Here is a 26101-nt window from a genome sequence, read left to right as displayed (position 1 = left end):
CTTCCAACTGGCTGTCTCACAGTTGTTGGCACTTTTATCTCAAATCAGAATGTTCTTGATTAAAATCCCACTCCATGACTATAAGGCAAAAATCACGGGTCACACACTATCATAGTACTGAGCAAGTGTTCACTGCTGAAACACTCTCCATCCTCACAGGTAGTCATAAAAGACCATAAGACATAGAAGTGGAAGTAAGGCCATTCAGCCCATCGAGTCCACTCTGCCATTTAAATCATGGCTGATGGGTATTTCAACTCCACTTCCCTGCACTCTCCCCGTAGACCTTGATTCCTTGTGAGATCAAGAATTTGTCGATCTCTGCCTTGAAGGCATCTAACGTCCCGGCCTCCACTGCACTCTGTGGCAATGAATTCCACACTCTGGCTGAAGAAATGCCTCCTCATTTCCATTTTAAGTTTACCCCCTCTAATTCTAAGGCTGTGCCCACAGGTCCTTGTCTCCCCACCTAATGGAAACAACTTCCCCGCGCGCAGCCTTTCCAAGCCATACATTATCTTGTAAGTTTCTATTAGATCTCCCCTCAGCCTTCTAAACTCTAATGAATACAATCTCAGGATCCTTAGCCGTTCATCATACGTTAAACCTACCATTCCAGGGATCATCGTATGAATCTCCGCTGGACACGCTCCAGGGCCAGTATGTCCTTCCTGAGGTGTGGGGCCCAAAATTGGACACAGTATTCTAAAAAATGGGGCCTAACTAGAGCTTTATAAAGTCTCAGAAGCACATCACTGCTTTTATATTCCAATGCTCTTGAGATAAACAACAACATTACATTTGCTTTCTTAATCACGGACTCTACCTGCAAGTTAACTTTTAGAGAATCCTGGGCCAACACTCCCAGATCCCTTTGTACTTCTGCTTTACGAATTTTCTCACTGTTTAGAAAATAGTCCATGCCTGTATTCTTTTTTCCAAAGTGCAAAACCTCGCATTTGCTCTGGAATCACATGTAGGCCAGAAGAGGTAAGGATGGGAGATGCCACAGTGGCTAAGAGTAAATCAACATCTCCAAAAAATGAAATTTCGGTGTAAATTTTCATGCAATTACCTTTGTGACTTAAGTTACAAAGCTCCTTCAAGGAGCTGTTACCTGTGTCAGTGTGGTTTAATTAATATATTTAAAATAGTATTAAAAATGCTCCTGCACCATAGTCGTAATGTCCCTAGCTGTGAGTCTTTATGCCCCACAGGTGTGTCATGACATGTCTGAAAAGGTTGGTTGAGAACATATAAAGAGAAAATGAGCTGTAGTTCAGTTGGTAACACAGTTACTTCTGGTTCACATGGTTCTGGATTTAATTCCAACTCCAGTTATTGAATATAAAACTTAAGTCTGAATCTCCAGTGCATTATTTGAGAGAGTACTGCATATTGCAAGTGCCTTTTCTTTTAAAAGACATTAAATTCCATTGTCTGAGGGGCTGCCACCTGTTAAATTGATTCAATCTAGTTTGAATTGGTATCATTATTTATTTAAGAATAGTACAAAGAGAGACTGAGAGGCCTCGTAGTGCAGTACTAGTGTCTCTGCCTGTGAGCAGGAAGGCTGGGTTTAACTCCAACCTAGTACAGCGGTTGTAATTGCATTTCCAAGCAGATTTGTTAGAAAATGTCTATAAAGAGATACCGCTGGGACTCTGGATTGGCAGGCAAGAAGCAGTATGTGTCATTTACATTGAGTGAATAAACTCATCAGTCAGTATTTGCGCCTTGTTTCATACTTTGCCAACTAACTTGGGATCAAATATCAATAATGCTTGTGCATTTGTGTGTACTGGATGAATAGAGATTTCCTTCAAATAAACAATGGAAAGACAGAAACTATTGGCTTTGGTCCCCATTGTAAACTTCATTTGTTGTTCATAACTTCATAAGTTGTTACATTATATGTTTTTAACTTTGTTATTCTTTTAGATGCCACTGGCAGGAATTCAGGAACACTGAGGGCAGTTACTGAAATTCGTATCCTTTCAGTTATGGTGGACTGTATTTCTGCTGTTAATAAATGGAAAGTGATTAGTTTGTTGAATTAGTTATTTGAGTAACTCTGCCTCTGAGTAGAAATAAATGTAGGCTTAGCACACTGTTCCAAGTTTTATAATTTTTTTGAAGTCAAACATGTTTAATAACTGTAAGAAGACTGAATTATGTAGTTTTGAAATTGTGATATGCTAATAAGATGAAAGGATTCATGTTGACCCAATCCAAAAATTACATTAATAGATTACATACACATTACTCTATAGCAATCTTGACCACTCAAGCTAAGAGGAGAGCTATCACCTCTAATTTTACTGAACTCTCCAAATATCCAAGTTCTTGTAGAAGATATTACCACTAGATGGCAGCAGCTGCACATGTTATAATTTTACTTCAACTGTGTTGAGAAATGAATAAAAAGCACAACTTTCTATTCAATTGTTAAATTTTTAAAAGCATGCTAATTGCTGAATAAAGAAATTGAAGTGGTTTTGGCTTAATCCTTAACCAGCTTTTATAAAGCTGTACTATTCAGAAACGTTTTCAAAGAATTTCCTTATTTCAACTACATACAGTCGAAAGCATTAGATGAAGTATGTGCTATGATTGATAATTTAATAATGGCGCCTTTCTTCAAATTTAAGACTTGTTAGAACATTTATGATTATATGTGGGAAGAGCAGAAAACACTAACAACTATGTGGATGTGGACAGAATATTTTTCAGAATGTAACAACTTACCACAAACATTGTAAACACATAATTTGAAAACAAGATTCCTGAGAAAGCTTTATAATTAATGTGAATTTAAAAAGTCATCCATTACAACGCTCTGACAAATTAATCTTTTAACACCTCTTAAGCAGCTAACAAATCACTTAACTGCATAAGTGTTGCAAAGCATGCTAACAAAGTGGTAGAGTATGCAGTGATTGTGAGAAATGGATTTAGGGCGGCACGGTAGCACAGTAGTTAGCACTGCTGCCTCACATCACCAGGGATCCAGGTTTGATTCTGGCCTTGGGTGTCTGTCTGTGTGGAGTTTGCACTTTCTCCCCGTGCCTGTGTGGGTTTCCTCCGGATGCTCCCATTTCCTCCCACAGGCCAAGGATGTGCAGGTTAGGTGGATTGGCCGTGCTAAATTGCCCATAGTGTTCAGGCTGTGTAGCTTAGGTGGGTTATAGGGGGATGGGTCTGGGTGGGATGCACTGCGGTTCGGTGTGGACTTGTTGGGCCGAAGGGCCTGTTTCCACACTGTAGGGATTCTAATTCTAATTCTCATTAACAGTAATTTCAAACAGCCAATTTTAACAATACAGGCCTATAGCCACTAATTACTATTCTGGAATTATTTTCAATGATTGAGGATGATTCTCAACAAAGGAAACAATAAACATGATAAGAAGTCACAGATAGTCAAAGAAAGACTATGCAAGGCATATGCAGAAGTGAAACAAAGTAGTTGCTATTTATGTATTGACACTAAATATGATGAAGAATGTAGCACATAAAGTGGTAGAAGCCAAATAACAGAATTATGAGGATCAGATTATGCATGCTGACATAGAAAAGGAAATTAAGCCCATGAGCCAAATTTTAAAAATAATTCATCCTTGGGCTTTGAGTGTCACTAGCAAGGCTAGTATTTATTACCCATCCCTTGTTGCCTTCAAGAAGGTAGCGCTGAAGTGCCCACTTGAACTGCTTCATTCCACGTGGTGAAGGCACTGCCACAGCTGCTTGAAAGTGAGCTGTCAGTGTTTTCGCCCAGCAATGATTCGAAATCCATTGGGGTCCCCCTGGGCAGGTTCAAATCCTGCACTTACGTTTCATTGGGTGACATGGTGGCTCAGCGGTTAGCACGGCTGCCTCACAGAGCCAGGGACCTGGGTTCGATTTCACCCTCGGGCGACTGTAAATGTGGAGTTTGCACAGTCACCCCATGTCTGTGTGGGTATCCTCCGGGTGCTCCAGTTTCCTCCCACAATCCAAAGATGGCAGGCTAGGTGGATTGGCCATGCTAAATTGCCCGTAGTGTTCAGGGATGTGTAGATTAGGGATTCTCTGAGGGTCGGTACAGACTTGTTGGGCCAAAGGGCCTGTTTCTACACTACAGCAGTTCTATTCTATGATCTGTGAATGATAAAGACACAGCAATAACTGTCAAAGCAGGACATTGTGTGACTTGGGAAGGGAGCTTGAATGTAATGGTATTTTCGTCCATTGGCTGCCCTTGTCCTGGGGGAGATTATGCCCTGTGGTGATGCATGCTGCAGCCATGATGCACAAATGGCCAATGTTTAAAGTGGCAGGTTGGCTGTCAATGAAATGGAACAATTTGTCCTGATTATGGTAAGTTTTTTGAGTTTTTGGTGCAGCTGCATTCACCCAGGCAAGTGAAGAGAATTCCATCAAGCTCCTGCCTTGTGCCTTGTAAGTGATGGAGTAGCTGTGAGTGGGAAGTGAGCCACTTGCCAAAATATCTAACTTCTGAGTTGTTGTGACATTTAGGTAGTTGATCCATTTGAGTTTTGATCATCACATTCTCAGGATGTTGATATAAGGGCAGAAAAGTTGGAATTATTTAGCAGGTCTGGTTGCTTGTGTGGAGTGAGAAATGGAGTTAACATTTCTGACCTGTATTTTTCATCGGAAATTTGATATTATTGTTTGATAATACTGTTGCTAACTATTTTTCATCATTTTGATGATAGAAGATAGGCTACTATGATAATTTACTAGAATGAGTTTGTCTTGCCTTTTTGGGCCATTTTACATATTGTTAGCTATATATCAGTTTTGTATTTGTGCTGGAACAGCATGGTGAGGGACACAACTAGTTCTGAACACGATTGCTGGGCTGTTGCTGGTACCCGTTATCATTGCTGTATTCATTGCGTACTGTACGTAAAATTCTGGAGACTAGTAGTGTTAAATCTGCCAATCAACTGCACACATGAAGTGGAAGGATATTATTTCTAAATTTTCAAGTTATTCCTGATCACAATGTAAGTTTGTACATTAACACCCAGTGGATAACCATGATGCTTTTATTATATAACAGTCCCCAATGTACTGTTTGAAGATCAGAAGACAATGACCAGATGACTTTTGGGAGATACATTATGATGCTAATTAGAAACTCCCAAACTGTCTGAGAACAACCACAAGAGACCCATTTTCTGAAGAAGTGTTGAGACCCAAAATGTCAGCTTTCCTGCTGTTCTGATGCTAGTTGGCTTGCTGTATTCATCCAGCTGTACACCTTGTTATCCATAATGAGACCCAAGTTTCTGTCAGACATATAGTGGGCTTTTTAAAGGAAGGACCTATTGTTTGAGAAATGAAGGGAGTTTATTTTGTAGTCCAAACAAATCTCAAAAACCAGCATTGTCTGCCCTAGCCTCTTCAGTTTTTCCATGCAACAAGTATTGAGCATACTAAGAAACATGAAAGAGGATTAGAAAGAGAAGAATGAAAAACATTGCAACGCAATAGGGAAAGAAAAGGAGAATAGAATTAGTCAATTAGTTCATTCAAAGACTTAATTAGCATTATTCAATCCCATGTGACATTATGATAAATGGGGTGATGGATGGAGATAAACAAGAAAGGAGGATCCTCTGAGATCCATTCTAGTAATGGACGTAACCTAAACTGAATGAATTTATTTTGCAAAGCTTTTAGTTTTAATCTTTCTCTCTGGCTCTCTCTCTGTATTCATCTAAGTGAATCTATTCCTTCCTTCAGGACTTGTAGAAAGTAATTTACTCTCTTTCACTTCTTCATCTATTTGGGGTTATGTTTATCAGTTCTGTTTCTTATTCATTTATCCTACACACTTAATATTATTCCTTCAAACGTGTTCAAATTTTTCTCTTATTTTAATTCTGTTTATTTTGTTGAAATCTGAAGATAGATCATCCATAAGATAGAATGGGAAAGAAACAAGCTGTGGGGCCCCTCCTTTGTATCCTATCATCCTGTGGCATGATATTTGAACTTGATGCCTGGACACCACGCCACTTGCATGGGAGAAAGAAACAGTATGAATAAGCTGCTCAAATCTCCATGTGACAAAATATTGAGGTTGTAAAGCATGTTGTGAAAGTCATATTGATCCTTGTCCGAGTCATTTTATCAATTAGACTGAATATTTATGGATACTTTTTAGCTTCTTTACACAGAGAAGAATTTTGTGATTTGTTCCCCAACTGGTTCTGGAAAGACTGTACTCTTTGAACTGGCCATTGTTGGATTACTGATGAAAGCTCCAAAGCCGTGGTCTAATATCAAAATTGTATACAGTAAGTTTCATGTAAAAAGCTATGGATTTTTTTCATCTAAAACAAAATGTTTTGTTTCTCATTACAACTTTAAAAATCAAGGCAAAAGATAAAGTAGAATGATGTATTTTCAATTCATAGTCTTAAATCCAACTAGCTATTTATTACTGAAATTACTACTAAAATGGTTTCTGTCACAACAGTCATTTGTACAAAGAAGGATTTGCAAACAAGGCTCACTCAGCAGCCAAATCATCATTTTAACCACCCCAAGGGAGACAAATGATTTACATTGATAAAGCACATTACTTAGTGACTCAAATAATTCTCATTGCATTTCACACAGATTATTCTGAAGTGTAGGGACTGTTTTGTAGATTAATGCAGTACCCTTTGTCTGCGCTGAATGTTGCCACTAATCATATCATATAGAAACATAAAAATAGGAGCAGGAGTAAGCTGGTCAGCCCTTCAAGTTTGCTCTACCATTCAATATGATCATGATAGCATCCTTTTTCTGCTTTCTTCCCATATCGTCTGATCCCTTATGCCTAAGAACTCTATCTAACATCTTGAAAACAGTCAGTGTTTGGCCTCAACTGCTTTCTGTGGCAGAGAATTCCATAGGCTCACCACTCTCAAAGTGAAGACATTTTTCTCATCTCATTCCTAAATCCTTGGACAAGAACCCTTGGTTTTCTGTGTTTACCCTGTCTAATCATGTTGGAAATGTAGGTTTCCATGAGATTCCCCTCATTCTTCTAAACTCTAGTGAATATATTGGTTGTTTTATTGTTGTTGCATGTACTGAGCTATAGTGAAAAGTATTTTTCATGCTATACAGGCAGATTGTATCATACAAAGTGGAAGATTGTATCAAACATCAAGGTAGCAGAACACAGTGCAGAATGCAGTGTTACAACTGCAGATAAGATGCAGAGAGATCAGAATTAACATTTGTGAGGCCCGTTTAAAAATCTGATAACAGCAAGGAAGAAGTTTTTCTTGAATCTGCTCATATATGTATTCAAATATTTACATTTTCTACCCAATGGAAGAGAGTATAACCAAGGTGGGCGGAGTCTTTGATTATGTTGGTTGCTTTCCCAAGACAACAGGAAGTGTAGATGGAAGGCTGGTTAGCGAGATGGATTGGGTTGTGTTCACAACTTTCTGTGGTTTCTTGTGGTCTTGGGAAGAGCAATTGCTATACCATGCTGTGATGCCTCCAGATAGGATGCTTTCTGTGGTGCAACTATAAAAATTGATAAGAGACTTGTGGACATGTTGAATTTCTTTGACCCCTGAGGAAATAGAGATATTGCTGTGTTATTTTGACCATCTGTTGGTGCTGGTGATCATCATTGCAGGAACTTGATGCTTTTTACCGTCGCTACCTCAGCAACATTGATGCAGACAGGGGCATTCCATACACTCTGCTTCCTGAAGTCAATCACCAATACCTTCATTTTGATGTTGATGGAAAGATTGTTGTCTTTTCCCATTCCACTCAGGTCTCAATCTCTTGCCTGTATTCTGATTGGTTGTTTAAGACTTGCTTTACAACAATGGTGTTGTCGCAGACTTGTAAATGGACAGGGACAGATTTTGGCCACAGAGTTGTGACTATAATAGGGAGCTGAGTATGCAACCTAGAGATGCATTCGTGTTGAGGATTGTGGTGGAGGAAGTGTTGTCACCTATTCTTACTGATCATGGTCTATATGTTCGGAAGTCAAAGATCCAGTTATAGAGGAGGAAGCCAACACCTAGGCCTTGGAGTTGAGAAGTGAGTTTGTTAGAAATATGGTATTGAAGGTGGAACTGCAGATCCTTGTTATTCCAGATGTTCCAGAGATAAATGTAGGGCGAGGAACATGGTGTCTGTCACAGACGTGTGGCACTAGTAGGTACATTGCAAAGGAGCAAGGTGGTTTGCTAGGCTGAAGTTGTGATGAGATTTGACGAACCTCTTGAAGAACTTCATAATTATGAAGTTTAGAGCCACCAGGTGACAGTCATTAAGGCACATTGCATGATTTTTCTTTGGCACTAGGATAATCACAGTCTTCTTGAAGCAGATGAGGACCTCAGATCATAGTATGGAGAGGTCAAAGATATTCGCAAATACTCCCACCAACTGGTCCACACAGGATCTAAGTGCACAGTCAGGTCAGTCACTTTCCATGGGATAGCCTCAAGAAGGCAGATCTAACATCTGCAGTGGTGATCATGAGTATAGATGCATCTGAGGCTGTTGGAATAGGTGACATCATTTCACTGACCTTCTGTTCAAAGTGAGTGTAGAATGCATTGAGCTAGTCAGGTAGGGATGCACTGTTGTCCACGATTCTGTTCAACTTTGCTTTGTAGCCCGTTATGTCGTGTAAGCCTTGGCACAAATGATGGGTGGCTGTGGGGTTGATCTGGGCCTGAAGCTTGATATTGCCTTTTGGCATCTCTTAATGGCCTTGTGAAGGTTGTACCTATATTTCCTGTAAAGGTCAGGGTTGCTTGACTTGCATGCCTCAGATCTGGTCTTCAGTAGGGAATGGACCTCCAGCACATCCATGGTTTCAGGTTGGAGAACATTCGGATTAAGTTCTTTCGCACAGTCTTCTGCACATTTACTAATGGAGTCTGTAATGGTAGTGGCATACTCTGTTAGGTTGGCCATTTAGTTCTTGAATTTAGACTAGTCCACTGACTATAAGCAGTCCCATAGAAACCCTTCCATTGCTTCAGATCAGCACTGGACTACTTTCTGTACTGGTCCTCGTGCTTCAATTTCTGCTTGTAAGATGGGAGGAGGAGTATAATGTTTTGATTTGATTTTCCAAAATGCAGACGAGGAATGGAATGGTAGACATCTTTGATGGTTGTATAGCAATGATCAAGGATGTTCAGACCTCTGCTGAGACAGAAGACTTGTTGATGGTATTTTGGTAACACGCCCTTGAGGCTGGCCTGGTTGAAGTCACCAGCTACAATGAGCAAAGGCTTAAGGAATTCTGTCTCAAGGCTGTTTGTAGCATTGTATAGTTCGTCATAGTGCACTCTTCACTTCCGCATTGAGCAGAATGTACAATGCAGTCAGGATAGAACATAGAACGATACAGCGCAGAACAGGCCCTTCAGCCCTCGATGTTGCGCCGACCTGTGAACTAATCTAAGCCCCTCCCCCTCTACTGTCCCATCATCATCCATACGCTTATCCAAGGACTGTTTAAATGCCCCTAATGTGGCTAAGTTAACTACATTGCCAGGCAGTGCATTCCATGCCCTTACCACTCTCTGAGTAAAGAACCTGCCTCTGACATCTGTCTTAAGTCTATCACCCCTCAATTTTCAGCTATGCCCCCTTGTACAAGCTGAAGTCATCATCCTCGGAAAAAGACTCTCACTGTCCACCCTATCTAATCCTCTAATCATCTTGTATGCCTCTATTAAATCCCCTCTTAGCCTCCTTCTCTCCAATATGAACAGACCCAAGTCCCTCAGCCTTTCTTCATAGGGCCTGCGCTCCAGACCAGGCAACATCTTGGTAAATCTCCTCTGCACCTTTTCCAATGCTTCCACATCCTTCCTGTAATGGGGCGACCAGAACTGCATGCAATACTCCAAATGAGGCCACACTAGCATTTTGTACGGTTGCAGCATGACATCACGGCTCTGGGACTCAATCCCTCTACCAATAAAACCTAACACACCGTAAGCCTTCTTAGCAGCACTATCAACCTGGGTGGCAACTTTCAGGGATCTATGTACATGGACACCAAGATCCCTCTGCACATCCACACTACCAAGAATCTTTCCATTGACTTGGTATTCTGCCTTCCTATTATTCCTCCCAAAGTGAATCACCTCACATTTATCCGTATTAAACTCCATTTGCCACCTTTCAGCCCAATTCTGCAGTTTATCCAAGTCTCCCTGCAACCTGCAACATTCTTCAACACTGTCCACCACTCCACTGACTTTACTGTCATCTACAAACTTACTAACCCATCCACCTACGCCTGCGTCCAGGTCATTTATAAAAATGACAAACAGCAGTGGTCCCAAAACAGATCCTTGAGGCACACCACTAGTGATCTTACTCCAGGCTGAATATTTTCCATCAACCACCACTCGTTGCCTTCTTACAGAAAGCCAGTTTCTAATCCAAACTGCTAAATCTCCCTCAATCCCTTGCCTCTGTATTTTCTCCAATAGCCTACCATGTGGAACCTTATCAAAGGTTTTACTGAAGTCCACGTACACCATGTCAACTGCCCTTCCCTCATCCACATGCTTGGTCACCTTCTCAAAAAACTCAATGAGGTTTGTGAGACACGACGTGCCCTTGATGAATCCATGCTGACTATCTCCAATCAAATTGTTGCTTGCTAGATGATTATAAATCCTATCTCTTATAATCCTTCCCAAAACTTTTCCTACAACAGACGTAAGGCTCACAGGTCTATAATTACCTGGGTCATCCCTACTGCCCTTCTTGAACAAGGGCACAGCATTTGCAATCCTCTAGTCCGCTGGTACTAAACCTGTAGACAATGAGGACTCAAAGATCAAGGCCAAAGGCTCCGCCACCTCTTCCCTAGCTTCCCACACAATCCTTGGAAAAATCCCATCTGGCCGAGGGGATTTATATACCTTCACACCTTCTAGAATTGATAACACCTCCTCCTTACTAACCTTAATAGGGAGGTGTTATCAATTCTAGAAGGTGTGATCAGGTGTAGCAAGACTGAGCCACGCCTCTGTAAAACTGAGCTCCCTACAGTCTGTCAATTCTCTTTGAAACATAGTCCTAACTAAACCAATCTCTCTTGGTACATCAGTCCTGCCATCCCACAAATCGGTTTAGTAAGCCTTTGGTGTACTCCCTCCATAGCCAGAAGATCCTTCCTCAGATAAGGAAACCAAACCTACACACAAAACACCCAATGTGGTCTCATAAGGCTCTGTACAATTGCAGGACGATATCCCTGCACCTGAATCCTCTACAAAGGCCGACATACCATTTGCCTTCTTTACCAGCAGCTGCGCCTGGATGCTTAGTCCTAGCAATTGGCGGACAAGGCCACCCAGGTCACTTTTACACCTCCTCCTTTCCCAGTCAATTGCCATTCAGATCTTCCTTGCTGCTTTTGTGACCAACATGGATAATCTCAAACAAAAACAGAAATTCTTGGAAGAACTCAGCAGATTTGGCAGCTTATGTGGAAAGAAATCAGAGTTAACATTTTGGGTTGAGTAACCCTGCTGTGGGCAGTACAGTGGCTCAGTGGTTAGCTCTACTGTCTCACAGCACCACTGATCTGAGCTCAGTTCCACCATTGGTGACTGTGTGGAATTTTCACATTCTCCCTGGGTGTACGCAGGTTTCTGCTAGGTGCTCCCGAAGCCCAAACGATGTGCAAGCTAGGTGATTTGGCCATGCTAAATTGTCCATAGTGTCCAGGGATGTGCTGGCTACATGGATTAGCCAGAGGAAATGTAGGGATAGAGAAGGGGAAGGATCTAGAAAGGATGCTGTTTGGAGAGTTGGTGTGGACTCAATGGACTGAATGGTCTGCTTCTGCACTGTAGGGATTCTGCAATTCTTCAGAACTTGGAGGAAGGGTCACTCAACCTGAAATGTTCACTCTGATTTCTCTCCACAGGTGCTGCCAGACCTGCTGAGCTTTTCCAGCAATTGTTGCTTTTATTTCTGATTTACTGCCTGTGCAGTTCTTTCAGTTTTTATATTATTTCAAATTTATCCACATTATACTTCATTGCCATGAATTTGCACACTCATTCAACTTATCAAGATCACAATGAAGCATGTCTGCACACTTCTCACAGCTCATCCTCCCACTCTGCTTAGTGTCATCTGAAAACCCAGAGCCATTGTATTTACATTGGGTTGGATTAATAGATAATTTTCTTTGATTAATTAGTTGATTGAGAAATGCTTGTGAAAGTAGAATAATTTCCTCCATAAACAGTCTTTGAGTCCATCAACTGTCGGCTGGGCCTCAGTTTAACATCTCCACTAAAGTGTGGCACTTGGAACAATGCAAAGGTCTTTTGGTACTGCACAGGTAAATCACTTGATTTGTAAGTGAAATCATGATATGTATTTGAGCCCTCAATAAGTGGGCATGGGTGCAACTAACTACCACAACTATGGTAAATATGAATGATTGTTTCTTGGGATTTATTTCCCAACAAACAGAGCTCCTTGGTTACATTTATTCCATCACCTCAAATGGAAAGTATTTCTAGTTTTATTTATTTATTAACTAAACTTTCTGTAAGGATAGTGTCTGTCTGGATACTGTGTGGTAACACAACCTTGTAAACATAATAGACAATTTTAAAACTTGCTGCGCAGTATTAGCATGCATTTTATTGCATTTTGCCCAGATCTTCAAAATGCTACTTCAGGTGGCATTGAACTATTTATTCTAAACTAGGAAAATTTTCAATTAAAATAACATAGTTATTTAAACAATCACTTCTGTTCGTGCATTACTCAGAAATTTCTATTTCAAATCCCAGTGAAGAGTTATTGACCAACTTGAATGTTATCTATCTTAATTTGGCCAGTAGCTGTTATCAAAACATTAAAAACTCAATCAAGCTTGATGAGAAACACAGTCTGGTGGCATCAATTGGTTAAACAGCTCTTATAGAACATAGAGCATTACAGCACAGTACAGGCCCTTCGGCCCTCGATGTTGTGCCGACCTGTCATACCGATCTGAAGCCCATCTAACCTACACTATTCCATGTACGTCCATATGCTTATCCAATGACGACTTAAATGTACCTAAAGTTGGCGAATCTACTACCGTTGCGGGCAAAGCGTTCCATTCCCTTACTACTCTCTGAGTAAAGAAACTACCTCTGACATCTGTCCTCTATCTTTCACCCCTCAATTTAAAGCTATGCCCCCTCGTGCTCGCCGTCACCATCCTAGGGAAAAGGCTCTCCCTATCCACCCTATCTAACCCTCTGATTATCTTATATGTCTCAATTAAGTCACCTCTCAACCTTCTACTCTCTAATGAAAACTGCCTCAAGTTCCTCAGCCTTTTCTCGTAAGACCTTCCCTCCATACCAGGCAACATCCAAGTAAATCTCCTCTGCACCCTTTCCAAAGCTTCCACATCCTTCTTATAATGTGGTGACCAGAACTGTACGCAATACTCCAAGCGCGGCCGCACCAGAGTTTTGCACAGCTTCACCATAACCTCTTGGTGTTGCAAAATCGACTTGACCATACTGAAATTGGTGCCAATTTCAGGTTAAGTTTTGTTTGTATGTGTCACCATTTCCCATTTTAAGGACAGACCTTACCCTTCTGTTAGGAATTGTTACATGACTCAGAAGGTGAGTTGCATGACTTGTTCTGTGAATTTGGCTAATATGAGCTCTACAGCTAGCTGACAAAGGAAGATTTCAAATAAACTGTGTTGAATCTCCTGCCATTGTTATTAAATTTCCTTCCATCCTATGAAAAACCTATGTACTTTCTACTAAATATTGCTGTTAATTTCTTGACTGAAATCAAGAATTTGACCTTTTGATCTGAGCCTATTGTTTTTACCAGCCTGAGGTTTAAAATGTTATTTTTAATGAACATTGAAATAATTTTCTCTGCTTTTCTTGTAATTAATTAATTGCTCTGAGAACTGATGACAATTTTTACAAACCTATAAATAATTAACTTGCCCCCTTTGACATTTGTTAGAGGTAGAGTAAAATATATCTTACGGAGCATGATACCGAGTTATAAGGTTCCATAACTCTTTGAGATATATGATGAAACCTTTTGTTTTCTTAGTGGCTCCAATCAAAACTTTATGTAATCAGCGAAATGAAGATTGGAAAGAAAAGTTTGGGCCTATTGGACTGAACTGTAAAGAGCTAACTGGAGATACGGAAATGGATGACTATTTCGAAATTCAAGACGCCCATATTATCATAACTACTCCCGTAGGTATCTGTCCTGAACAACTCAGTAAACAGTATGAAATTTTATAAAATATGAAATGTGATGTATATTGCAGTCTAACTAAGAAAGAGGCAAGACAAGGCCAGATATTGGGGAATGAGCCTGGCCAGGTGATAGAAGTTTCAGGGGACAGTATTTTAGGAACATTATTTTATAAATTTTAAGTTATTCTCTATGAGAGTAAGGGTAGTCTATATAAGGATAACTATATATTAGAGTTCTCTATAAAGATAAGAGTAGTCCGTGGGTGAAAGTACGAAATTGGGAGAAGGCTAACTACCACAATATTAGGCAGGAACTGGGGAATGGAGACTTGGGGTGACTGTTAAAGGGTAAATCCGTAACTGGCATATGGGAATTTTTTAAAGACCAGCCAATTCAAGTTCAGGACAACTATGCCCCTGTGAAAATGAAGGATAATTATTGGCAAGATTCAGGAACCTTGGATGACCAGAGAAATTGAGAGCTTAGTCAAAAAGAAAAAGGAGGCATAAAAAAGATTTAGAAAAATTAAAGACAGACAGAGTATGAAGACAGCAGGTAAGAACTCAAACAAGAAATTAGGAGAGCTAAAAGGGACCATGAAAAGTCTTAGACAGGATTGAGGAAAATCCCAAGGCTTCTTATACATTTGTCAGGAGTAAGAATGTAGTAGGAAAAATGTAAGACAACTCAAGGATGAAGGAGGGAATTTATGTGTGGACAAAGGAAGTGGCTGAGGTCCTTAACAAATTCTTTGCATCAGTATTCACAAAGGAGAAGGACATGGTGGATGGTGAATCTCGAAATGAGTGTATTGATATTCTAGGGCATGTCAATATTCTAAGGCTTGTCAATATAACAGAAGGAAGAGGTATTGAGTGTCTTAAAAAACATCAAAGTAAACAAGTCCTCAGGGCTGATGAGATCTATCCCAGAATGCTAAGGGAGGCAGGTGAGGAAATTGCTATGGCCTTGCATGAACTCTTTGTATCCTCTTTAGTCACTGGAGAGGTCCCAGAGGACTGGAGAAAAGCTGGCGTTTTTCCTTAGTGTAAGAAGGGCAACAGGAATAATACAGGAAATTACAGGCTGGTGATCCTTACATTGAAGTTAGGGAAATCATTGGATAAGATTTTTAGGGATGGGATCCATTCAAATTTGGGAAAATATGAACTTAGTAATGATAGGCAGCATGGCTTTGTGCGAGGAAGGTCATATCTCGCAAACTTGATTGAGATTTTTGAGAACGTGACAAAGGTGATTGATGAGCATAGGGTGGCAGATGTTACTTTTATGAACTTTAACAAGGCCTTTGACAAGATCTGTTATGGCAGGCTGACACAAAAAATAAAGTCACATGGGATCTGCAGTGAACTGGTAAGGTGGATACAGAATGGGGCTTAGACATAGAAGACAGAGAATAGTGGTGGTAGAGAGATAATGGGAACTGCAGATGCTGGAGAATCCAAGATAATAAAATGTGAGGCTGGATGAACACAGCAGGCCAAGCAGCATCTCAGGAGCACAAAAGCTGACGTTTCGGGCCTAGAACCTTCATCAGAGAGGGGGATGGGTTGAGGATTCTGGAATAAATAGGGAGACTTTAACAAGGCCTTTGACAAGATCTGTTATGGCAGGCTGACACAAAAAATAAAGTCACATGGGATCTGCAGTGAACTGGTAAGGTGGATACAGAATGGGGCTTAGACATAGAAGACAGAGAATAGTGGTGGTAGAGAGATAATGGGAACTGCAGATGCTGGAGAATCCAAGATAATAAAATGTGAGGCTGGATGAACACAGCAGGCCAAGCAGCATCTCAGGAGCACAAAAGCTGACGTTTCGGGCCTAGACCAGGGGGATGGGGTGAGGGTTCTAGAATAAATAGGGAGAGAGGGGGAGGCGGACCGAAGATGAAGAGAAAAGAAGATAGGTGGAGAGAGTATAGGTGGGGAGGTAGGGAGGGGATAGGTCAGTCCAGGGAAGACGGACAGGTCAAGGAGGTGGGATGAGATTAGTAGGTAGATGGGGGTGCGGCTTGGGGTGGGAGGAAGGGATGGGTGAGAGGAAGAACAGGTTAGGGAGGCAGAGACAGGTTGGACTGGTTTTGGGATGCAGTGGGTGGAGGGGAAGAGCTGGGCTGATTGTGTGGTGCAGTGGGGGGAGGAGGGGTTGTTTTTCTGACTGGAGATCTGTGACAAGAAGTGTTCCACAGGGACCTCTGTTGTTTGTAATAAATAAAAATATTTGGAGGAGATTGTAACTAGCCTGATTAATGAGTTTATGGATGATACAAAGATGGGGGGAGCACTGGTTAGGATGAATATTGCCAGAGGATACAGCAGGATATAGATAGCCTACAGAGTAGGGCAGACAAATGGCATATGGAATTTAATCCAGACAAATGCAAGGTGATGCATTTTGGGAGGTCTAATGTAGGAGTGGAGTATAAAGTAAATGACAGAAGCTTAATAACATACAGAAGGATCAAGTCTTTCAGGTCTAGAGTTCCCTGAAAGTAGATAAGGTGTTCAAGAAAGCATATGGTATGCTTGCCTTCATCATATAGGGCATAGAGTACAAAAATTGGCAAGTCATGTTGCAGCAGTTAGGCCATATTTGGAATATTGTATACAGTTCTGGTTGTCACACCACCAGAAGGTTTTGGAGGCTTTGGAAAGGCTACAGAGACCTGGATTGGAGGGTGTTAGCTCTGAGGAGAGATTGGAAAAACTTAAGTTTTCTCTTTCAAAATGAAAACCGCAAGAACTGCAAATGCTGTAATCAGAAACAAAAACAGAAGTAGCTCAACAGATCTGACAGCATCTGTGAAGAGAAATCAGAGTTAACGTTTCGCGTCCAGTGACACTTCCTCAGAACTGATAGTAGCTCGGAAAATGTCAATTTATATGCAGAAGATATGGTGGAGGGAAGGAGTTAAGGAGTAAATGATAGGTAGAGATAGAGCCCAAAGAGAAAAACAGTTGGACAGTCAAAGGAGTGAATAACTGTCTGGCTAGGAGGGTGAATAGCTGTTAATGGAGACTGTTAGTGGCTAGCAATGTGTTGTATGTAATAGCAGACTATGTGATAACAAGGCCTGGTGTGTGGGGTTGGGGCCAGGGACATGAGAGAGTTCAAACCCTAAAGTTATTGAACTTGATATTAGGTCCAGAAGGCTGCAGGGCCTCCAAGCAGAAAATGAGGTGTTGTTCTTCCAGCTTTTGCTAAGCTTCGCTGGAGCTTCACTGGAGCACTGCGGCAAGCCTGAGACAGAGATATTGGCCAGGGAGCAGGGTGTTGTGTTGAAGTGACAGGCAACTGGAAGCTTAGGGTAATTTTTGCAGGCAGAATTTAGGTGTTCTGCAAAGCAGTTACTCACACTATGCTTTGTTTTCACAATGTAGAGGAAACCACATTTTTTCTTTCTTTACTCATTCATGGGATGAGGGCATCGCTGATGAGGCAGCATTTATTTCCCATCCCTAAATGCCCAGAGGGCAGTGAAGAGTCAACTGCATTGCTGTGGGCCAGGGGTTAGATGTAGGCCAGACCAGGTAAGGATGGCAGTTTCCTTCCCCAAAGGACATTAGTGAACCAGATGGATTTTTCTGATAATCGACAATGGATTCATGGTCATCATTAGATTCTTAATTCCAGATATTTTATTGAATTCAAATTCCACCACTCTGTGCCATGGGGGGGATTCGAACCAGTGTCCCCAGAATGCTGTCTGGGTTTCTGGATTAACAGTCCAGTGATAATACCACTAGGTTACTACCTCCCCCACATATTGTGAGCAGCGAATGCAGTAGACGAGATTGTGTGAAGTGCAGGTAAGACGTTGCTTCACCTGGAAGGTATGTTTGGGCCCTTGGATAACAATGAGGGAGGAGGTAAATGGGTAAGTTTACACCTTCAGCAATTGCAAAAGAAGGTGCCATGGGGTATGGGGTGGTGTTGGGAAGGAAGGAGAGTTGACCAGGTGTCCCGGAGGGAGCAGTCCTTGCGGAAGGCTAACAAGAGAGGGGAGGCGAATATGTATCTGGTGGTGGCATCTCGCTGGAGGTAGTGGAAATGCCAGTTAATCATTTTCTGGCTGTAGATGCTGGTGGGATGGTAGCTGAAGACAAGGGGAACCCTATTGCCATTGCAGAAGGGAAGCAAAGAAGCCAGGGCTGAAATGCGAGAGTTGGATCAGACCCAGTTGAGGGCCCTGTCAACAATGGTGCTGGGGAATCCTTAGCTGAGGAAAAAGATGGGCAGTTTGGGGGTTCCCTTTTCAAAATTGGCATCATCAGAACATATGAGATGGAGATGGAGGAACTGGGAGAATGGGATAGAATTTTTACAGGAAGCTGGGTGCGAGGATGTTTGTCCAGGTAACTATGGGAGTTGGAGGGTTTATAATGAATATTAATGGCCAGTCTATACCCAAACATAGAAACAGAGATGTTGAGGAAGGGAAGGGAGGAGTCAGAGATGGACCAGGTGAAGGTGAGAGCAGGGTATGTCAAGAGGTGATGGTCGATTCTCTTTTGTTGGAGATGGTTATTGCCTGATGCTGTAAAGACCAAATGGTGGTTGCCACTTATCAGACCAAACCTGAATGCTGTCCAGGTCTAGCTACATTTGGAATCAGATTGCTTCCACATGTAAGGAGTCATGGATGGCATTGAACATTGTGCAATCATCAGTGATCATTTCCACCTCTGACGTTTAGATGGAATTAGGGACATTGATGAAGCAGCTGAGGATGTTTGGGTTTTGGAAACTATGTTGAGGTACTATGGCAGTGAAGTTCTGTGTCTGAGATGATTGGTCTCCACAACCATCTTCTTTTGAACGAGGTATGACTTAAACTGGGGAGAATTTTCTCCCTGATGTTTGGTGTCTGGAAAAGAGATGACTGACTTCCAGCAACCACAACCATCTTCCTTTGTGCTAAGTATGACTTCTCAAAACTCACAAGTATGACTCCTATCACTGGAGAATTTTCCCTCAATTCCAACTGACTCCAGTTTAGCTAGAGCTTCTTGATGCCACACTCTATCAAATGCATCTTGCCATCAAGAACAGTCAGTCTCATTTTCCTGTTCAAGTTGCCTTTTCTATTTTGTTTCGCTAAACTTGCAGTGAACTCAGGAACCTAAGTGTCAATAAGCAAGTTGTTATTGAGTAATTGCTACTTGATAGCATTGCTGATGAAATATGCAATCATTTTACTGATAGATTTATAGGTTGATAGATTCATACAGCAGAAAGGCCCTTTGCCGATCAAGTTTGCACCAACATAACAATCACTAGAAGTGCGCTAAACCCAATTTCCTGCTCTTCTCCCATATCCTTGAATGTTATGATAATCGAAGTACTCGCCCAAATATTTTTTAAATGACGTAAGGTTTCCAGCCTCCACTATCTTCCCAGGTAGTGCATTCCTGATTCCCACCATCAGCTGAGTGAAAAGGCTTTTTCCCAATTCACCTCTGAATTTCCTGTCCCTTACCCTCTCGTGATTGACCCCTCAACCAAAGGAAACAACTGCTCTCCATTCACCTTGTCCATAACCCTCATAATCTTACACAACTCAAACATGTGATGATCAAGAATTAACTGATGGGATTGGTCAGGTTGGAAATAGCCTGCTTTTGGTAGAAAGGACATATCTGGGTAATTTTCCACATTCCCTCAAAGATGTCACCATTGTACCTGGATTGGTATAACCTTGCTGGGTTATAATTGCCACAATGTTGTCAGGGCCCATAAACTTTTCAATGTACAGTGCCTTCAGCCAATTCACTCCAAATGATGTCAAGAATTGAATTGGTGGAAAACTAGCATCTGTAATGCTGGGGACTTTGTGAGGAAGCTGTGTTGGAGCATTCAATTGTTTGCATCCATTTGACAAAATTAAATTTACTCCAAGAAGTTTATATTTTCCTGTCAAAAGTTATTAAAAATGCATTTTGTCTGCTGGTGTATTTGGCCTTTTGTATTCAGATTCTAAATTTTTTTTTAAGGAAAAATGGGACACCATGACCAGAAAATGGAGAGATAATTCATTAGTACAACTTGTGAGGCTTTTTCTCATTGATGAGGTAAGGGTTCAATTATTCATATATCATGAGATTATAGTTCTATTTTTAACTTCTAAGGAATTGTCCACATTTAGTATGCAAATATTTTAAAGAAAATGCATGCAATTTATTTCCATTGAATTATTAGGGCTACTTTTCCATTTTGAAATAACAAATATTTATTATTCTAGGTACATGTTGTGAAAGATGAATGTCGTGGTGCAACTCTTGAAGTTGTCGTCAGCAGAATGAAAACAGTTCAGTTAGCGGTCTCACGTATGTCTAATCAACTCGATGATAAAACATTGAGATTTGTAGCAGTTTCTGCAACAATTCCTAATGTTGAGGATGTAAGTCTATCCACATCATATTATATAAAATTAATGTGCTGAAATTTTGGTTGAAGCCCATGAACATTTCCTGTATTTGTGCATCTTTTGTTCTACTTCCTAAGATTGCTGAATGGTTATCAGATGGAAAAGGACCAGGAATTGCCATGAAGATAGATGAAAGCTATCGACCAGTAAAGCTCCGCAAAGCTGTTCTTGGATTTCCTTGCTCCAGTACTCAAACTGAATTCAAGTTTGACTTATCACTTAATTATAAAATGGCTAGCATTATCCAGACATATTCTGAGCAGAAACCTGCTCTGGTGGTACTTATTATTTTAATTCTGATTCACTTCTTAGATCTTCAATGTACAGATTTTTTTTAATGTGTTTTTGAAAATGTGATTTTCTTTCAAACTTTCAGTTTTGTGCTACAAGGAAAGGTGTGCAACAGGCTGCATCCATACTTGCAAAGGATGCCAAATTTATCATGACCATGGACCACAGGCAAAGGTAGTAATTTTCTCCTGAATCATGTTGAAGTAAAGACTTGAAGTTTAGTATAGTGAACTTGCAAATTCTTGAACTTGGAAAGAATCTTGAATGACAGTCCAACAGTGAAATATTTTTATGTACTAAGATCTTAAATAAATACAAATATATGAAATTCACCTTCTAATAAGTCTATTTAATATTTTGGGATTACTTGTACATAATATCAAAATAGTATGCTAAGTATTAGAAAGAAACGGGCATAATCAGAATTTAAGGCAAATATTTACATACTATCAGAATAACCTCTGTTCCTACATCTAGTATTTTGATTGTTAGGTAGTGCAGGTAAGCTATTTTATACTGAGTGATTTGTTTCAGCAACTTTTTGTGGAAACAGCTATGTTTTTAAGTTTTCTTTATGCTTGTAAGGATACATTTTCTATAGAAATAAGTTTTTAAAAAATTAAATGGGATGGAGAAGGTCATGCAGAAATTTTAAATGGAAAAACAACTATTGGTTGGGTTGATTATTTCCTTAACTCCTGTCAAAGACAATGCACTGTGTGTTGTAAAGTATGTGATTTATGTAAATATACTAATATGATTTATTTGAGTTTGGATTTTGAATTGGTGGGTTTTGTCTATGTGTATTGTGACAATATTTTGACTTTAACAGTTGTATTTAGTCTTTTTTTCTCAAGAGAGGTTTTGAGTCATAGATGCTGAGCTGTCTGTTACAAGGCAATGAAGTATATGGCTTTTGAGGCCTTTTAAGTTGGAACAATAGAAGAAGCATGAATAGGTGAAATCAGGCTTCCACACAACCAGGGGTTTAGTTTAGCTTTCAGTAGTTGTGGGGATTTTGAAGTTGGCTGTGGAGGCTGTTGCATCTTTCTTGGCCACAGCAAAAATCTGGACTTCTCTCTCTACCAGGATTTTCTTTTGGTGTTCCTTCTTCCTGGGCTGGAGAAATACTATATGCGAGACAATCTATTTTACCAAATTTGCCTTTGCCAAGTGAATGTTTATGGAATGTTACTATATTGGAACAGTTGCTGTTTAGTAGTTAAATAATTTATTATTCTGCCATGTTCTCAACAGAGTTAAAACTACACTAATTTTTTGTTCTTTTGTTTGTGTTTTAACTATAGGGTAAGAATAAAATGTGTTTTGCATAAAGCTTAGTGGTTTAACCAATCAAATTACACTTGAACATAGCACCTTACACTTGCCTTTAAATAAGATAAAAGTTAGGGTCTAGGCTATCTCCTTGATTCATTTGAAGAGGGTTTGGTCTGGTCCAGAACAGTATTTAATGATTTTTTAAAAATTCTTAAACCAGTGTGTCAGAAAGAGACAGAGAGAATTACTAGAATGCTCATGAAAATTTATTTTATTTGGACGTTTTACAAGGAGACAGAATAACATTGAAGAGCATTAGACTGTTCAGTTAGGAGGATCAGGAGTTGATTTTTTTTGCTTGGGGAAACATCTACAGCTTGGACTTCCTTTTTGTTTCTGACCACAGAATTCCAAATTGAAGTTGGATACAAGAATAGTTCTCTGGAGCGAGGAGTTAGTTCAGAAAACAAAAATGGAAAGAGGCTACCTCAGTCTAGTTCTTTTCAGGCCAGTTAGGAGTTGTTTGAAGCTGTTAAAGCCTAAACTCAATTGTGTGAATATTTCAGAAAGAGGCAGTCAAACTCTCAAGATCATGAATTGAAATCAATAATTATGTAAAACCTGTAGATTTGACAGAAGGGATTTCTACTTGGTGTTTATTTAGAGTGATTCCATTGGAATAGATAGGATAGTATTTTTACTGTATGTTTCAAAATCTTTCAAATTGTGTTATGTGTAAATAGCTTAGTTTATTCTATTTTATGATCTTTTAATTTATGTGATAGGCCTCTTTTGTTGTTAAAACAAGATCTCCAGCATTGACTGCTTCTGTTTCAGTGTTTCACATTGTTAAATTAAAGCAAAACAAAATATTATTTATCAAGCCAGATTTTAGTCTGGGAATCTGACTAGTCCAGTAATAACATCAGCTGGGATCATAATAGATTCTACATTTTGTATCTTGCATACTGTAGACTTATACGATAAATGTGTCTTTTTCTGCATCATAACTTATTGAAGATATAGTAGTCTTGAATTTCAAAAACAAGATTTTTCTTTGGTTTAAATAATTTTCTGAATTTATTCATGCATCCAATGCTTTTAATTTCAATAGATTGCAAAAATATACAAACTCAATAAAGGATTCAAAGCTTAGAGGTAAGATGTTTATATTTTGAATTGTTGAGTCAAAGAAATTGTATACGTATGTATTTTTATATATTAATATATTAATAAATTAATAATTTCATGTGCAATTTTGCATGAAATTTAATAGATCTGTTAGTATACGGAGTTGGTTATCATCACGCTGGTATGGATGTATCCGACAGGAAAGCGATTGAAGCTGCTTTCACTGCAGGAGATGTACCAGTACTTTGTAAGTTATATTTCTGTCATCTTTAGGCTTTCATGTTGTTTTCTTTGCTCAAATAGTTTTAACTGATTTCATATTTTATGAGTTTTACATTGGACAGTTCCTCAGTTTCAGACCAAAGATGAACCAGCAACACAAGAAAATAATCTTCATGTTCGTTATGATCTGTACATTTTCTTGCCCAGTATCTTGGCGAGTGATAGCAAAACCCAAAGATTACAAAAGAGATTCTTACTTCGAGCACTACCTGCCAAAATAAATCATCTGCTCCCACGTGACTTTCTGTTGTTCAAAAGCTAGATTGAATACACACTATCAGACCAATATTTAGGTTTCATAAATAATTTACATAAATAGATCAGTTAAATGAGTGCTATATAGTAATGCCCGACATCCTGAAATTCAAGAACACCCAAAAATGTCTTTAAATTATGCTGGACTGTTTCTAAGGTGTTTGGGTAGCTGCCTAAAATAGGCATTAGGACCATACACATGCTGATGAAGAGTTCAACAAATTTTGTTCAGTCTTTCAGGGTAATTGGATTTTGTTCAAATAGAGCAGGGGTTTGGCCTGTTCCACACTGGTTTCCCAGATGTGTTATGGTCTAGCTACCAGTAGCCATTGATCATCAAGTTAATTTTATTTTAAATTCACAGAACAATTGACAGTTGTGGATAGTACCCTTCCCTGTTTTCTCCCCCACCTGGGATCTTGTATTAAACTGCCAATGATTCAGGAAGTCTAAAATCTGCAGTTGAGCAAGCTGCCTGAGCGGCCTATACAGGTGCACCAGGGCCATGAATAGAAATCATGCACTCCAGTGCTGCTTCTGGAATGGACCCTAGGTTCAGTCCCTATTACAGTGGCCCCAGCTCTAACCTGAGCATAGCAGGACCTGATTTAGGTGACAGCTAAGGTATATTTGCCTTTTAATTTTGTTTGAATATTGAATTCAGCAGTGGCTGCCTTCTTTTTGAACCCCTGTTTTCCGGTATGAGCCCCTGTCACACTGATGGTTTGTTCTGTGAATGCTCTTGTTGGCCCAGGATATCACAGTTAGCTGCAGATGCACCGATCCAGCTCTGAGATATGAGTGTTAGGTAAACGAGAACTGCCATCTCCCCCAAACTAGTTTCAACTAGTTTTGAGGCACTGACTGACTTTTTATTCAATAATATTTTATTACAGTTACTACTAGCACTTTAGCTATGGGAGTAAACTTGCCAGCCCACTTAGTGGTAATTAAATCCACAGTGCATTACGCAGGAGGTATGTTTCAAGAATACAGTGAAACTGATATACTTCAAATGATGGGCCGAGCTGGTCGACCTCAGGTAAATTATAGAAAATGATAGAAGTGATGTAACAAATGTGATTGCTTGCTTCCTTGATCTGTGCTTGTGCATCAACATAGCTATAAATCACCTGGATGAAAGAGTAGGTAGCTTTTTTGTCCAAGTTTGCAGATAACAAATCTGCAATGAATGAATGGGAGGAAGAAGTTACAAAGTGATATAGACAGAGATCGATTTCAGTGTGGAAAAGTGTGTAGTTATCTAATTTGCACTTGGGAAGTGAAAAATGAAATTGATATTCTTAATGGGGACAACTAAAGCTGTGGTGAAGCAAATGGATTTCTGATCGAAATAAATCAATCATTTACAGGTAATATACAAAATGCAATGAAAAAAGCTAATATTAGCCTTTACCTCCAAGAGGTTAGAATTCGAATTTAAGGAATTACTTAAGACAGTATTGATTTTGGAAGTGGTAGAGTCTAGGTATACCAGAATATCACTGGAGGATAAAATGTTAAATTATGAGGACAGGTTATATGAACATGGTTTAATATTCTCCTGAATTTAGAAGGTTGGCTTTAATTGAGGTTTTTACAATGACAAATGGTTTGAAGAGTGAAGATACAATCCACTATATCCTACGATGGAGGAATACCAGAATAAGGGAGCATAATCTTAAAATTCAGTGCTTGGCTAGATAGAAATAATATAAAAAGGGTAAATAGATGGATAACAAGTCTAATTAAAATCTGAAACGCTGTATTCTAAAAGACTGAGGATACACGTAGTTGAAATTTTCAAGCCTAAGGCTATCTTGTTAACTATGGGTATCAAAACATATGGAGCAAACACAGGGAAAAGTGTTTGTGATACAGATCAGACAGTACTTTATGAAGAAGCGCCTCAATTTTTTTTTCTGAAACGTCCTTTTGAGATATATGCCAATGTACCCTCTTTATTGCTCAAGACCTCATTGCTGCTCAAATGCTTAAAAAATGCTGATCTAAAGAATGACAAGCAAAACTATGTAAATTAAGAATTCTTTGGTTCTTGGATTCTTAGAATATTTTCAGCCCTTTTACACCTCCTTCATAATCTTCCAGTCTATTACCATACAAATA

At 39.7% G+C, this 26101-nt stretch overlaps 1 protein-coding gene across 1 annotated transcript in view; it reads left to right on the top strand.

Annotated features, from left to right (window-relative positions):
* Positions 1–26101, top strand: part of hfm1 (helicase for meiosis 1) — a 196441-nt gene that overhangs the window by 65335 nt on the left and 105005 nt on the right. Inside the window, exons 4-14 of the mRNA XM_059647692.1 lie at positions 1942–1989; positions 2530–2600; positions 6182–6314; positions 14131–14282; positions 20304–20381; positions 20552–20710; positions 20815–21015; positions 21114–21202; positions 23421–23464; positions 23583–23684; positions 24871–25016. Coding sequence (XP_059503675.1) covers positions 1942–1989; positions 2530–2600; positions 6182–6314; positions 14131–14282; positions 20304–20381; positions 20552–20710; positions 20815–21015; positions 21114–21202; positions 23421–23464; positions 23583–23684; positions 24871–25016 — 1223 coding nt within the window. The remainder of the gene's footprint in view (positions 1–1941; positions 1990–2529; positions 2601–6181; positions 6315–14130; positions 14283–20303; positions 20382–20551; positions 20711–20814; positions 21016–21113; positions 21203–23420; positions 23465–23582; positions 23685–24870; positions 25017–26101) is intronic.

This window comes from Stegostoma tigrinum, chromosome 8, assembly GCF_030684315.1.
Source record: "Stegostoma tigrinum isolate sSteTig4 chromosome 8, sSteTig4.hap1, whole genome shotgun sequence".
Lineage (NCBI taxonomy): Eukaryota > Metazoa > Chordata > Chondrichthyes > Orectolobiformes > Stegostomatidae > Stegostoma > Stegostoma tigrinum.
Note: the sequence above shows the minus strand (reverse complement) of the source record. Positions and strands in the feature narration are given on the sequence as shown.